Source organism: Tamandua tetradactyla, chromosome 18 (genome assembly GCF_023851605.1).
Source record: "Tamandua tetradactyla isolate mTamTet1 chromosome 18, mTamTet1.pri, whole genome shotgun sequence".
Taxonomy (NCBI): Eukaryota; Metazoa; Chordata; class Mammalia; order Pilosa; family Myrmecophagidae; genus Tamandua; species Tamandua tetradactyla.
In genome coordinates, this window is record NC_135344.1 from 69,706,637 (window position 1) to 69,719,596 (window position 12,960).

Here is a 12,960-nt window from a genome sequence, read left to right on the forward strand (position 1 = left end):
CGCTTCTGGAGTCCAGAAAAACGAAAAGCTGAATGTGCGGTAGAAACATGGGAATTAAGGTAACAGGAATAAGTCAGAAACTGAGTTGGGCTTTAAGAGAAAACTGGATTTGGGTTAATGCAGAAGAGGTGTCCAAGATGACTGATGTACTGAGAGAGGTGATGACCATTTTAGCAGCTAAAAGGGAAATACTGATAAAAGGTAGGAAATGTGTTTAGATGGCAAGGAGGTCATCTTAAATATTAAACTAGAAAAATTAAGGAGAAATGCAGCAGCCAATATTGATTACTATAGCTCCATTAGTAAGTAAGCTGCTTTTAGTTATTTCCCTGGTACAAAGGTTCTCAAACTTACTGCACAACAGAATCACCTGGGGAGCTTCTGAAAATACAGATCACTGGGCCCCACCCCTAGAGTTCGTGATTCAGTAGTATGGGGAAGGGGCCAAGAATTTGCATCTCTAACAAATTCCCAGGTGACTCTGAGGTCACTGATCCGGGGACCACACCTGAAGAACCACTACCCAAGAATAACCATGAAGACAGGGTTATTCCTCTTAATTGTCTCCTCAGAGACACAGAGACAGCAACCAAACCACTAAGAAAAACAGCATTCTCACATAACCAAATTGGGGCAGGGCTGCCCAAGTCTGGTCCAAACAACCTCTCAGAAAGGAAGTTCATCTTTGGGGTACACACGGAGCTTGAAGCACTCCTGGAACTTATCTAAGAGATGAAACTAATTTGGACCCAGGGAAGTGAGTCCTGCCCACATGTCAAACACCCCATTTCCCAGTGAGTCCTGTCCTGAGGAAACAGCTCAAAAGCTATATTTAACTTCTTGAAACCAACCTCAGACCAGGCTGTCCCTTGAGAAATCTTGATTAATGACAGGAATTCGTCAAACCACACCTAACCTGGTATCAAGCCAAAGAATGTATTATGATGTGTCACTCCACTAACTGAAACACATAAATGCCTAGCCACAAGCCACACAAAGGCACTAAAACCTACATCCAAATAAATGATGAGACCCATGAGAGGGCCACTGAAGAGAAGGCAATAGTGGACCATCTCCCTAAAACAGTCACACAGAAGGAATGATCAATCACTTCCATCTTTCTATATAAATGTGTTGGAGATTAAATCATGTCCCCCACAAAAAGCAAGCTCAGGTCCCAATCCCTGGTCCTATGGGTGTGAACCCATCTGTAAACAAGCCTTTGAAGATGTTATTAGCTGAGATGTGCCTAAACTGAAGGAAGGTGGGCCTTAATCCAATATTGCCAAAGTCCTTACAAGAAAATGAAATTGGATATGGAAAGGAGAAGCACAGTTAGCAGCCAGTAGCTGGAAGTCATGGAACCACAAGAGAAAGGAGAAGATGCCGCCATACGCATTTGTGATGTACAGGTCAGGCACTCAAGTTATCATTGGCAGCCAGCCCCAAAATGCAACAGTCTTCAAGGATTTGGGTCATCTCCTAGCCTCAAAACCATGGGCCAAAAAATTTCTGTTGCCAAGCCAAGCCACAGTACGGTACTTGTTTTAGCAGATACGAAACTAAGATAAATGGTCTCGTTTCAGATTGTCTTTTAAAACGTAGCAGACTTTAATGATCCTTGCAATCTATGCCACTATTCATAAAGCTCAACCAGAAGAAATCAGTGTCAAGTGGTTGAAAACACACCAGTTATGGTTATATGAGCTATGCAATTACACTGTGTATTTCAACAGTGAATATACACTGTGAGAAAGGTTCAGGCCTGGACATCTTACCAAGCATTCACCCTGATTCAAATGCTGTTTAGAATCCATGCTGAGCTTCCTCTTTCTATTTGGCTGCTTCATTGCCACTTCACCACTTCTTAGCGGTGCTTTTCTGCAAAACAGTGCCAAATAAAAGGTTAAGGTGTTTGGCCCCTCAGTTACAAACCATACAAACAAACAAACAAAAAAGATGTTTTCAATTACAATTAGTTGTTGTAAACAATCTGATGAACAAGCTGACATAATTTACTTGTTGATTTTTATAGTCCCTAAAATATCAATAAATAATGAAGAAAAGAGTTGGGCTTTCTACCTCAGCTAGAATTTATATTATGAAGTAAGTGCATATAATTGCTTTTGGTCATATGTGTCACAATATTTGTGTTTTTTTCCTTAGCTGACACAACCAACTAAGATTCAGTGCATTCCTCCAATACAGCTTCTCCCAATACTCACAGGTTTTGACTATCCACACGTGTCAAGGCAAAGATATTCTTTGTAAGAGGTCTTAGTCATACAAGGCATATCACAGCAATCTAGAACAAAGAAAATAAGGAAATCACAATGCATCAGTATATTAATAAACAAAAATAAGCATTATTTAGACAGTTAGTTGGACTGAGTTCTTTGGAAGAGCAGAGCAGCTGCTGTGGAGACTAACCATGACCATATGCAGACCCATGGACCCAGAATTCAAAGGATCATTCACTTGGAATAATTTAGCTACAACTGACTTTGTATTAAAAAATAAATTAACAAAACCAAATCATCTATATCCCCAGTGCTTTAGAATCATCTGTCCAAGCCCTTCATATCTCCGACTTCTTCCTTCCTTAATATTTCCACCTGAACAACGCTCCCCAAATCTACAAACTTAACACTTTCACACCTGAACTCGTCATCCCCTCCTACTCCCTCACTGCCTCCCAGCTCTACTCTCTCTCCTTGTTTTCACGAATGGCACAAGCAGCCACCCATGTGCCCAGAGCAAACCCTCAAATTTTCCACACTGTGCATGACAAGAGTACCAAGCCCACAGGCAGGTGGAGGCTGAAATCACCCTGGGCTCTGCTCATACACCATCTCCTGCCACCAGGCTGCATCTGCTAAGAAGAAGATGCATCTTTTTTCTAATACAAAAAAAGACACCTTTAAGGCTAACAGTGACCCAGGCTTTGCCTGAGCCAGAGACCTAAGATTAGCATCATGTGAGCCTTCTCATCATGCCCCCACACACTGCCCCCAGCTTTGCTGATTTCTAATCTACTAAACATTTCTTGGTTTCATCTTTGCCCTCTACTCCAATTAACTCTGACCACCTCTGATTTTAAACTCTGGCCAAACCAAACCACTTGCAGCTCTTTGGACACAACATGCCTTCTGCTTCTCAGCCCCATATTTTAGTTAGTCCCTCTACCTCTGAACACCTTCCCTACTACCTGCCCCTCCTTCCCCCACCTATCCAATTATTTTTCACCGTTATGGCTCAACTCAAAGAGACTTCATGTCCTTCAGAACAGCCTTCCTTGCCTACTCCATGTTCCCACTGCACCACTGGTCTTACCTTCACTCTTATGATACCTATGCATGTCTCTGCCACAGCACTTAGCATGCTATACCATATGCTGCTACTCACAGCTGTGTCTCCCCCATGAGGCAGTGCACATTCTGATGACAAGGACTGCGAATTACTGATCCTTACTTACCATTGTCTATATAGTACCTGGTTCACAGCTGCACTCAATATGTGTTTGCTGACCTGAACTGCATAAACACACCTCTATAATGACAGAGAAGCCTCAAAGACTTTAAGTCCAATGGATATTAGTTTTTGATCCACACATTACAAATCTTTACAGAAAGTTGTATGCCTAGAGTAGCATAGTTCTCAAGCTTAACAATTCCTTTTCCTTTTACTTTAACGACAACAACAAAATACACTTCTTCATCTTTGTTTGCTTCTACTAAAATGATATTTAATGCTTCTTCATATCTGTTTGTTTCCAGTTGGATGATATTTATGTCCTTAAGACAGGCGCTTACCTACTAAATTCAATAACACTACATTCATTTGATGGATGTAAATACAATTCATCATGCTGAGCTCCCGGTAATATTCCAAACATCTATGCAAATGAACAGCTTAGACTTGATGCCTGTAGCAAAGTATTATTGCACAGACATAGGTACTCCTTAGGCTGGCTTGCCTTCTAAAATTAATAATACGCCTTGGCTTGGCAAACTGAAATTGTCTGGCTACTGAGGCTCTTCTCCTCACCATCAAAATGATCTGTCTTATTAATCCCTGGAAGTCATCTCAGTAACCTCAGCTTGTTTAAAACAAGAAAGCCTGAACTTATATTATTATGTATCAGGGAAAAAAAGAAAATTTTGTACACTATAGAGACGTTTCAAAATACAATTTAGCAACACCTGTATTCCCTTCAGAGTTAAAATAAAGCAAAAATATAAAAGGTGTCTAAAAGCCCAATAAGATAATATGTGCTGCCAGACAAAAAAGGCATCAAATACAATAGATAAGACATAGATGATAGATAAATGGATAGATAGACAGGTTTCATATAATCCCTTCAAGTGCCATTTCACAGAAGGTATTCTAACTAACCAAATGGAATACTTCTTTTGACATAAACTTAACCTAATATGCTTGGCACAGCATCAAACATATGGGTTCTTCCAGTCACCCATGATACACACCCCCGCACAGGGGTGCCAATGCTGCATCAGCCACAGGCCTTCTTGCTAGGTCTTGAAGAAATACAAAATTTTCAGCCAAAAAAAGAAAAGCCTCAAATTGTGAAATACAATAAAGAAACATATTATCTAGGGGAAGTAAAGGTGAACAGTGACAGAGTAGACATGCCCCAGTATATTTTGGATTTGTAACAACATTCAAGTACTAATCATATTAGACAAGGATATTTTAAGTTATCTTAATTAGAGGAGCTTCTAAATATCATTTTATATTTTTAAAGCAAGACAGATTATGTTATGTAAATGATGTGTATTTCTGTAAAACTTGGAAATAGTGTAATGATTTTTCAAATTAATCCTCTTAATCAGTTTGCTTTCCCTTCCAATAGTGGAATTTTCTGACTGCGCATTGCCAAGCATTTGTCTTACTGACCTCCTAATTAAATAAACAAATAAGACTGTTTCTGAGACTTTAGACAGTGTATGAATGCTTCAATTCCTCAAATTAGAGAAGTCTATAAACAACAAACACCATGCACTGCCTGCCTGTGCCCAGCTCCTATTTGATAAAAGAATTATCTTTCAAAAACATACTTACTGGTCACCTACAGTGACCAAGACAGTTACTGGAATCTTGTGAACTTTCAGAGTGATTCATGACATCTACTGGGACAGGTAAAGCAGCTCTATGCCCCAGAGACCTCATTTATGCTTCCCACACTGGCGTCATTATTAATAGCCCCTCTTTCGCTTTCAAAAATGTCCCAGTTTAAATAATAAATTATATGGTCACTGTAAAGATAAGGAATATACCATTAAAGAATTACAGTGTGACATGGACATTTCTAGGAGGGAGAATACAAAATGCACTGTGGATGAGTCATCTCAGCTACTTCTAGGGTAGCCCAGAAAATTGAAAGGGAATTTAACAGGAAAAAGTCAAGTACAAGTCAAGCACAAGTATCTGATTACTGCAATGACTTTTCATTCTTTAAAAGAGAGCACCAGTGAAAAAGAGGAGAGGCCTGCTAAACAGAGCGGGGTGGGGTGGGGGGCTCGGGGGCGTTCACGTTCTCAGCATCATTCAGGAGTGGAGGGGGAAATCACTGCGCTTCTCTGAGTTTCTGGCCACACCCATGGAATGGGGGTAATCTCCAGCTTGGAGAGTACATTTGAAAATTCTTTGTGAACTGTTCAGCAATATACAATTGTAAGATAATGTGTGCATGTGTGTGTATCTCAGGGAAGATATAAAAGAAAAAATGTAAAACTTGAAAAAAAAAAAAAAGAGAGCACCAGGCTAAAATGTACATATCTAGTCAATACTCAATGTTGGTAATAACATGGTAGCTGGTGTTTGAATAAACAAGGAAACAATTACAATAGAGTGCGCAATGACAGCCCTGATGTGAATTACTCATCTGTTTTAAATGCAAATAATGTTAATAATCATAGTTAACATAACCTAAGTACTCACATGTGCCAGGCGTAGCCACACCCTCTCTACAAGTAGAATCTCAGTGCTTACAACAAACACCATTATCATCTCCATTTTTAATACCACACTATGCTGTAGCTTTTAGACTTTTAGACTGTCTTATAAATGTAATCATCTAAAACTTAGTCATCCAGGCACATTAGCCAAATCCTCTCCGCACAGGAGGAGTTAAGTATGAAAGTGACACTAAAGTTGATGGGGGAACCTCCAGCCCTCATTCAGAGCGTATCTGTACCTGTGCTTTATATCATCACTTTACTTAAATCAAGGAAGTTGCCTACTCATACATATTTTTTTAATTTTGCCTTTATTACTTATTTTGGAATCTTAGCAAATTAACAGTTGGTCATGTATTAACAGGGTACTTATACAACTTACACAAATGCCTTATGATAAGTCCAAAAGAATCCCAAACATTCAGGGTCCAAAGTGTACCACACAGGGATATACGAAACTCAGCCTTGCTGTTGGTTTACCAGATGTCCCTGAAAGGCCTTGCCCTCACTGTATCATGCATTTACTCACACACACTGTCTGACTTCTGGTTTTTATGGCTCTTTAGGCTGCCCTAAGAATTTAACACTCATGTACAATATTGTTTTTCAAAAAAATTACTCTCTCTAGTGCAGCTATAGTAAAATCAGATACATCAGGAATATAATCCCTTCCCTTCCCTTCTTCTCTCTTTCCACACACCTCTCTCTCTCTCTCTGTCTCTCTCACACACACGCACACCAGCACAAGCAGTACCACAGATGCATGTCCCAGCATGGGGACAGGGAACATTAATACACCAATAAGTCTGGTATGCCTATTTTAAGGCCTACCAGTGTGAATTCTTTCTAGAACATTTTCTTAACACTTTGCACTCCATGCAAGGGTATATAGCAGTTAATACACGTACACATCCTAACCCCCTTTTTTATAAGACAAAATCTCTTGGAGATTTGTTGCATAATGAAGCCTCCAAATCTGAGACTTAGCTGTGTTTCTGAACATTCATTGTTAAAAACTTCAAACTCAGCTGTCATTGTATATCCTTGCTTTGAGACACTCCCTCTGCTCTAAACAAAGAACAAGGCCATTAAAACATAAGCCTCGCTCTCAAACCAACAGAAACTCATCAACAAAGTGGGAAATGAGGATATAGCCTTGAGCCTGTTGGGTTCCAGATGAAGAAAGAGGCAAAACAAGCAAGGAACCCAGTTCCCAGGAGGTGATGAGAACTGGAAGTAGTCCATGCAAGGCAGGGTACTGGAGTCAGATTTACCCCTTGAAGCCAAGAGTGCAAGGCTGCACCAATCGTGAAAGAGGGCCAAACAGAATTTCTGTCTCAAATGCATGAAGCTATGGGTTCTAGCTATGAGTCTAAGAAAGCAGAAAAAGTAAATTTAAACTACTGGCCAGTAGTGGGCTCCAGAGAACCAGGGGAAGGCAACCACAGAAACAAAATTGCAGTTGAAAATGGGTATTTTTTCAGTTTGAGTGAGAAGACAAGAGAAAACAACCTTCCTACTCAAAATGTGCTTGCAAACCAAAACTCAAAAATATACAAAGAAAACTAATGCTAAGAAATATAATAAATAGAATCAACCACTGGGGGACGAATTCAGTACTGATGAAATTAAAATGACAGGAAATACTGATAAATATACCAAATAAGTTTAGGATGCTTAAAGAAATAAATGAAGGAAAAACATATGAATGAGAACTTATGAATAATAATTACAAATAAAGAAAGCAAGATGATTTGGATGTGAAAAAAGTTAGAAACTTTGGAGATTGAAAATGCAGCTGAAAAGAGAAATAAAACTGACATATATTTAGCTAGACAGACAAATGAAAAAGGAGAAAAGACTTCAAAATTACTAAAGTCAGCAATGAAACAGGAGACATCAGTACCAATCTTAAAGAATTAAAAAGGAATATAAGGGAATATAATGAAAACAAATTAGGCAACGTAGTTGAAATGGACAAATTACTGAAACTGACTCAAGAATAAATGGAAAATCTGAAAAGACCTGTAACAAGTAAAGAGATACAATAGTAATTTTTTTAACTTTCCAAAAAGAAAAGCCCAGGCCCAGATACCTTCTACCAAATATTAAAGAAACTAATACCAATCCTTCACAAACTCTTCCAAAAAAACAAAAGGGGTAAATACTTCCCAACTCATCCTGTGAGGGCCAAAACCCAAACCTGACAGTAATCACAAGAATAGAAAACTACGGATCAATATTGCTTATATATATAGAATTAAAAGTCCTCAACAAAACACCAGAAAACTAAACCCAGCAGCATATACAAGGATTACACATCATGGCAGGAATGAAGCGTTAACACCCCAAAATAAATTCGTATAATACACTGTAACAAGACTATTAAGGACAAAAACCATACGGTCATCAAAGTAGATTCAGAAAGAAAAAAAAATTTGACAAAAGCTAATACTCTTTAATGATATATTTAAAAATTAAAAAAAAAAATAAGAAACTCAACTAAGAATAGAAGCAAACTCCAAAGGGCAATTACTGAAAACTCAAGCTAACATCACAGGCAATGGAGAAAAACTAAAAGCTTTCCCCCTAAGATCAGGAACAGCATAAGGATGTCCCCTCTCACCACTTCTAATGAATAGAAGCTAGACACAGGTAAAATAAATAAAAGACATAAACACTGGAAAAAGGTAAACAAAGTGGTCATTATTAGAAGAGGATTTGTTGATCTACAAAGAATACTGTAATGGAATTAATATATTTTTTTATATGGAAAGAACATGTCTTTTGGAGATCCACAGGATAGAATGTGCCAGTTTGAAACTGATGTGTACCCCACAAAATTCATGTTCTTTAATCTTGACTCAATTTTGTTGGGTGGGATCTTTTTTAAGTTGTTTCCTTGGAGATGTGACACACCCAATTGTGGATGGGACCTTTTGATTAGGTGGTTTCCATGGAAATGTTTCTCCACCTACTCAAGGTGGGTCACATACTGGAGTCCTTTAAAAGGGAACTATTTTTGGAAAAAGCTTCAGAGCTGACACAAAACAAGACATTTGAAAATGCAGAAAGTAAACACCCCCAAAGAAGCCATCTGAAATGGGAAGCCAGGAGAGAAAGCTAGCAGACACTACCATGAACCTTCCCAGTTGACAGAGAAACCCCTAATGTCATTGGACCTTTCTTGAGTCAAGGTATCTGTCTCTGGATGCCTTAATTTGGAAATTTTAAGGACTTAAAACTGTAAGCTCGTAATTTAATAAATTCTCTTTATAAAACCCAACCCATTTCTGGCATACTGCATCCTGGCAGTACTGAGCAAACTAAAACATACACCAAAACAGATATGGAAACCTGAGATTCTATAGAAGAGACACTGTAGATCAATGAAGGATGCACTTATTAATGCTACAAGGACAACTGATTATCCACAAGAGAAAACACTAAAATTAGATTCCTACCTCATCATCATACACACAAATCAATACAGATGAATTAAATAATTAAATGAAAAGAGAAGCCTTTTTTGCATTGATTTTATATCTGGCCCATTAAAACTTTCAAGAGAAATGAAGAAGAATCTTTATGATTTAGGGTTGAGAAGAAATTCTTAAACAAGGCATAAAAAGGGGCAAATATGAAAATAAAGTCCTCATGAATTCAACTATATTAAGATGAACTTCTCTTAATCAAAAGACAACATGAATACAACCATGTGATGAAAAAAAATGTCCATATTGTATGTGGATTGGTTTAACAAAAATTTATAAAAAGACAATATGAAGAAGATAGTCACAACAATAGTGACTACAACTATGTGATGAAATAAACAGTATGCTCATATTGTATGTTGGTTGGTTTTATAAATAAGAATTTTTAAAAAATGACAACATGAGGAAGATAGCTACAACAACAGAGATGGTGAACTACAGAAGACAAGGCCTCGCCATCTAATCTGTGATTCACATGAATATATGAACTGTTCCTAATGACTCTCAGGCTAAACCCAGCTAGGGACATGCTTGACAGAATCAGTAGGAAAAGAAGACCTTTTTGAAAAAAAGAGTGGTATCCAGAATGTATTTTCATAGAAGGACTGAATTTTTTATCTGAATTCTTCACTCCCACTGCTCCATGGAGTATGAAGTGAACTCAGCTCTGGACTTGCCCCATGACTGCATCAGCCAAGGACAGACACAATTTCAGTTGAGGCTTGTGCAGTTTGCATGGGCTCACTGCCCTGCCATCATACACCATTGAAAGAGTGCGCCTCGGGTACGCCTTTTTCTTCTTCGGAAGAGAACACCTGACTCAGCCTGCAGCCAAGCCCCAAAGACCAACAGCCTGGAGCAGCCCCGCGCCTAGATGGGCCCATTCACGACTGAGCTCAAGATCTGTGAACACAGTCATAAATGTGTGCTGTTCTAAGACTCTGAGTTTTGGAGTGACTTATGATGCAATATTTTGGGGGGTAACAACAGCAGACAGGTAACAGCAGTCCCTATAGACAAACAGAGCAAAAACATGAATAGGTATTTCAGAGAAATTTATAAAAAGTTGTTCCATCCCATTAGTTAGCAGGAAAATAAATAAAACCACAATTAGATATGATTTTATACTAAAAATTAAGAACTTAGGACTACTTGTTGGCAAAGTGAAGGAGCAACAGGAACTCACATTCTGTTGGTGGAAGATTAATTGGTTCAACCACTGGAAAGCAACTTGGTTATGAGCCTGAAAGTTGAAGACATTCCAGAAATGCTAAGAACCCAGGACTCTGGCAATTACACTCCATTATGAGTTTTGTTCATAGTAATGAACAAAAAAAAAAAACAAAAAACAAAAACTGGAAGCACCAATAGGAATTTGAAAAATAAAATGTAGGGTAAATTCATACCACATAACCTTACAAAGTGAAAATGAATCAACTCCAAACACACACATTGAGGACTGGAGTATCAATAGTAAGATTGATGAACAAAGCAAGCTGGAAGATTAAATACCACTTTTTAAGCACAAAACCAAGCAAAAGTACACAATATGTAGCTTGGAGATATATTCTTACATGGCAAATTACTTTTAAACAGCAAGGACATGATATACATAAAATTCTGCATAGCAGTCAGGGAGAAAAGCATAGGAAAATTAAAATTATCAATAATGTTCTGATTCTTAGGTCAGATGGTGGGTTCATGTGTATTTCTTAATTTAATGATGTTTTATCCTTTTTTAATTATATAAGCATTTATATGCTTACATAGAAAATATACTCTTTCCTATGTATAAAATATTCTAGTATTTTTTTTTCAGTCATCTGAAACGGTGCACCCTAGTCATCCAATATAAAAAGAAAGAAAAAAGTTGAAACTGATCAGGAATAGACACAGCACTTTCTCCTCTAACTGAACAGTCCATTTTTCCTGTTTCTAACCCTCTTTTCTCAGCAAAACTTGCTCCTTTTCTCTTGTAATTGAAAAAAATATATTTCACCAGTACCATGGGCAAGTAGCAAGAGGTGGACAGACAGGGAGCAGGCACAGCTCCCATACACACGTTACGTCACATCCACACTACCCTCTAGGAAGCAGGATCCACAAATGAGCCAAGGCATCGGCCCCTGGTGTGCTGCTCCTCCCTGGTGGGCCTGGGGCACAAGCCCGGTGCCACCCAACATACACCCACATCACCTGCCCACCCCTGATACTGCCGGTTCCACCGCGGGAACTGGATCAGGGGCAAAAGATGGAAATGTCAGCCACAAGAAACAGAAGCTAACTCTGGTTCTGTCTTTTTTTTAATATCTTTCTTTTTTTCTTTATCAGAGAAGCTGTGGATTTACAGAACAATCATGCATAAAATGCAGGATTCCCATATACCGCACCACCACTAACACCCTGCATTGGTGTGGGACATTTGTTACAACTGATGATGGCACATTTTTATAATCGTGCTATTAACTATAGTCCATAGTTTAACTTGACGTTCAGTGTGTAGTGTACTGTCATGGATTTTTTAAACATTTTTATTCTGTTATCATATATACAATCCAACATTTCTCCTTTTAATCATATTCATATATATCTCCATGCTGTTAGCTGCATTTTCAATGTTGTGCTACCTTCACCATCATCCACTACCAAAACATTTCCTTCATTCCAGTTAGGAACACTGTACATTTTAAGCCTTAACTTCCCATTCCCACTATCTCTGCCCCACTCCCTGGTAACCTATATTCTAGATTCTGACTCTACGAGTTTGCTTATTTTAAGTATTTCGAATCAGTGAGATTTTCCTTTTATGTCTGGCCTATTTCACTTAACACAATGTCTTTAAGGTCCACCCATGTTGTTACATGTATCAAAACATCATTTCTTTTTACAGCTGAATAATAACCCCTCGTATGTATGTACCACATTTTATTTATCCATTCATCGGTTGATGGGCACTTGGGTGACTTCCATCTTTTGGCAATTGTGAATAATGCCGCTAGGAACACGGATATACAAATATGTGGTGGAGTCCTTGCTTTCAATTCTTACAGCTATATAACTAGTAGTGGCATTGCCAGGTCATCTGGTACTTCTACACTTAGCTTTCTGAAGAACTGCCAAGCTGTTTTCCACAGCAGTTACATCATTTTATGTTCCCACCAGCAGTGAACAGTGTTCCTATTTCTCCACATTCTCTCCAACATGTGTTAGTTTCTGTTTTGTTTTTTTTTAAATAACTGCCATTCAAATAGATGTGAAATGGCATCTCATTGTGGTTTTGATTTGCATTTTCCTGATGGTTAATGATGTTCAGCATCTTTTCATCTTCTTTTTGACCATTTCTATATCTTCTTTGGAGAGATATCTATTCAAGTCTTTTGACCATTTCTTTAACTGGGTTGTTTGTGTTTCTGTTGTTAAGTTGAAGGATTTCTTTATAAATACTGGATATTAATCATTTATCAGATATGTGGTTTCCAAATATTTTC

The 12,960-nt window shown here is 38.2% G+C and overlaps 1 protein-coding gene across 20 annotated transcripts in view; it reads right to left on the reverse strand.

Annotated features, from left to right (window-relative positions):
- L3MBTL4 (L3MBTL histone methyl-lysine binding protein 4) overlaps window positions 1-12,960 on the reverse strand; it is a 497,842-nt gene that overhangs the window by 416,270 nt on the left and 68,612 nt on the right. For 19 of the 20 annotated variants that reach the window (XR_013165276.1, XM_077135929.1, XM_077135928.1 and 16 more), the window contains 2 exons: window positions 2,226-2,305; window positions 1,779-1,881 (listed from right to left, as the gene is read on the reverse strand). Coding sequence is in view for 18 of the 20 variants with exons in the window: in XM_077135929.1 (XP_076992044.1) it covers window positions 1,779-1,850 (72 nt within the window). In the remaining 2 variants the exon portion in view is untranslated. Of the gene's footprint in view, window positions 1-1,778; window positions 1,882-2,225; window positions 2,306-12,960 lie in introns of those variants that run through there. The other variant, XM_077135934.1, reaches the window with a different exon arrangement.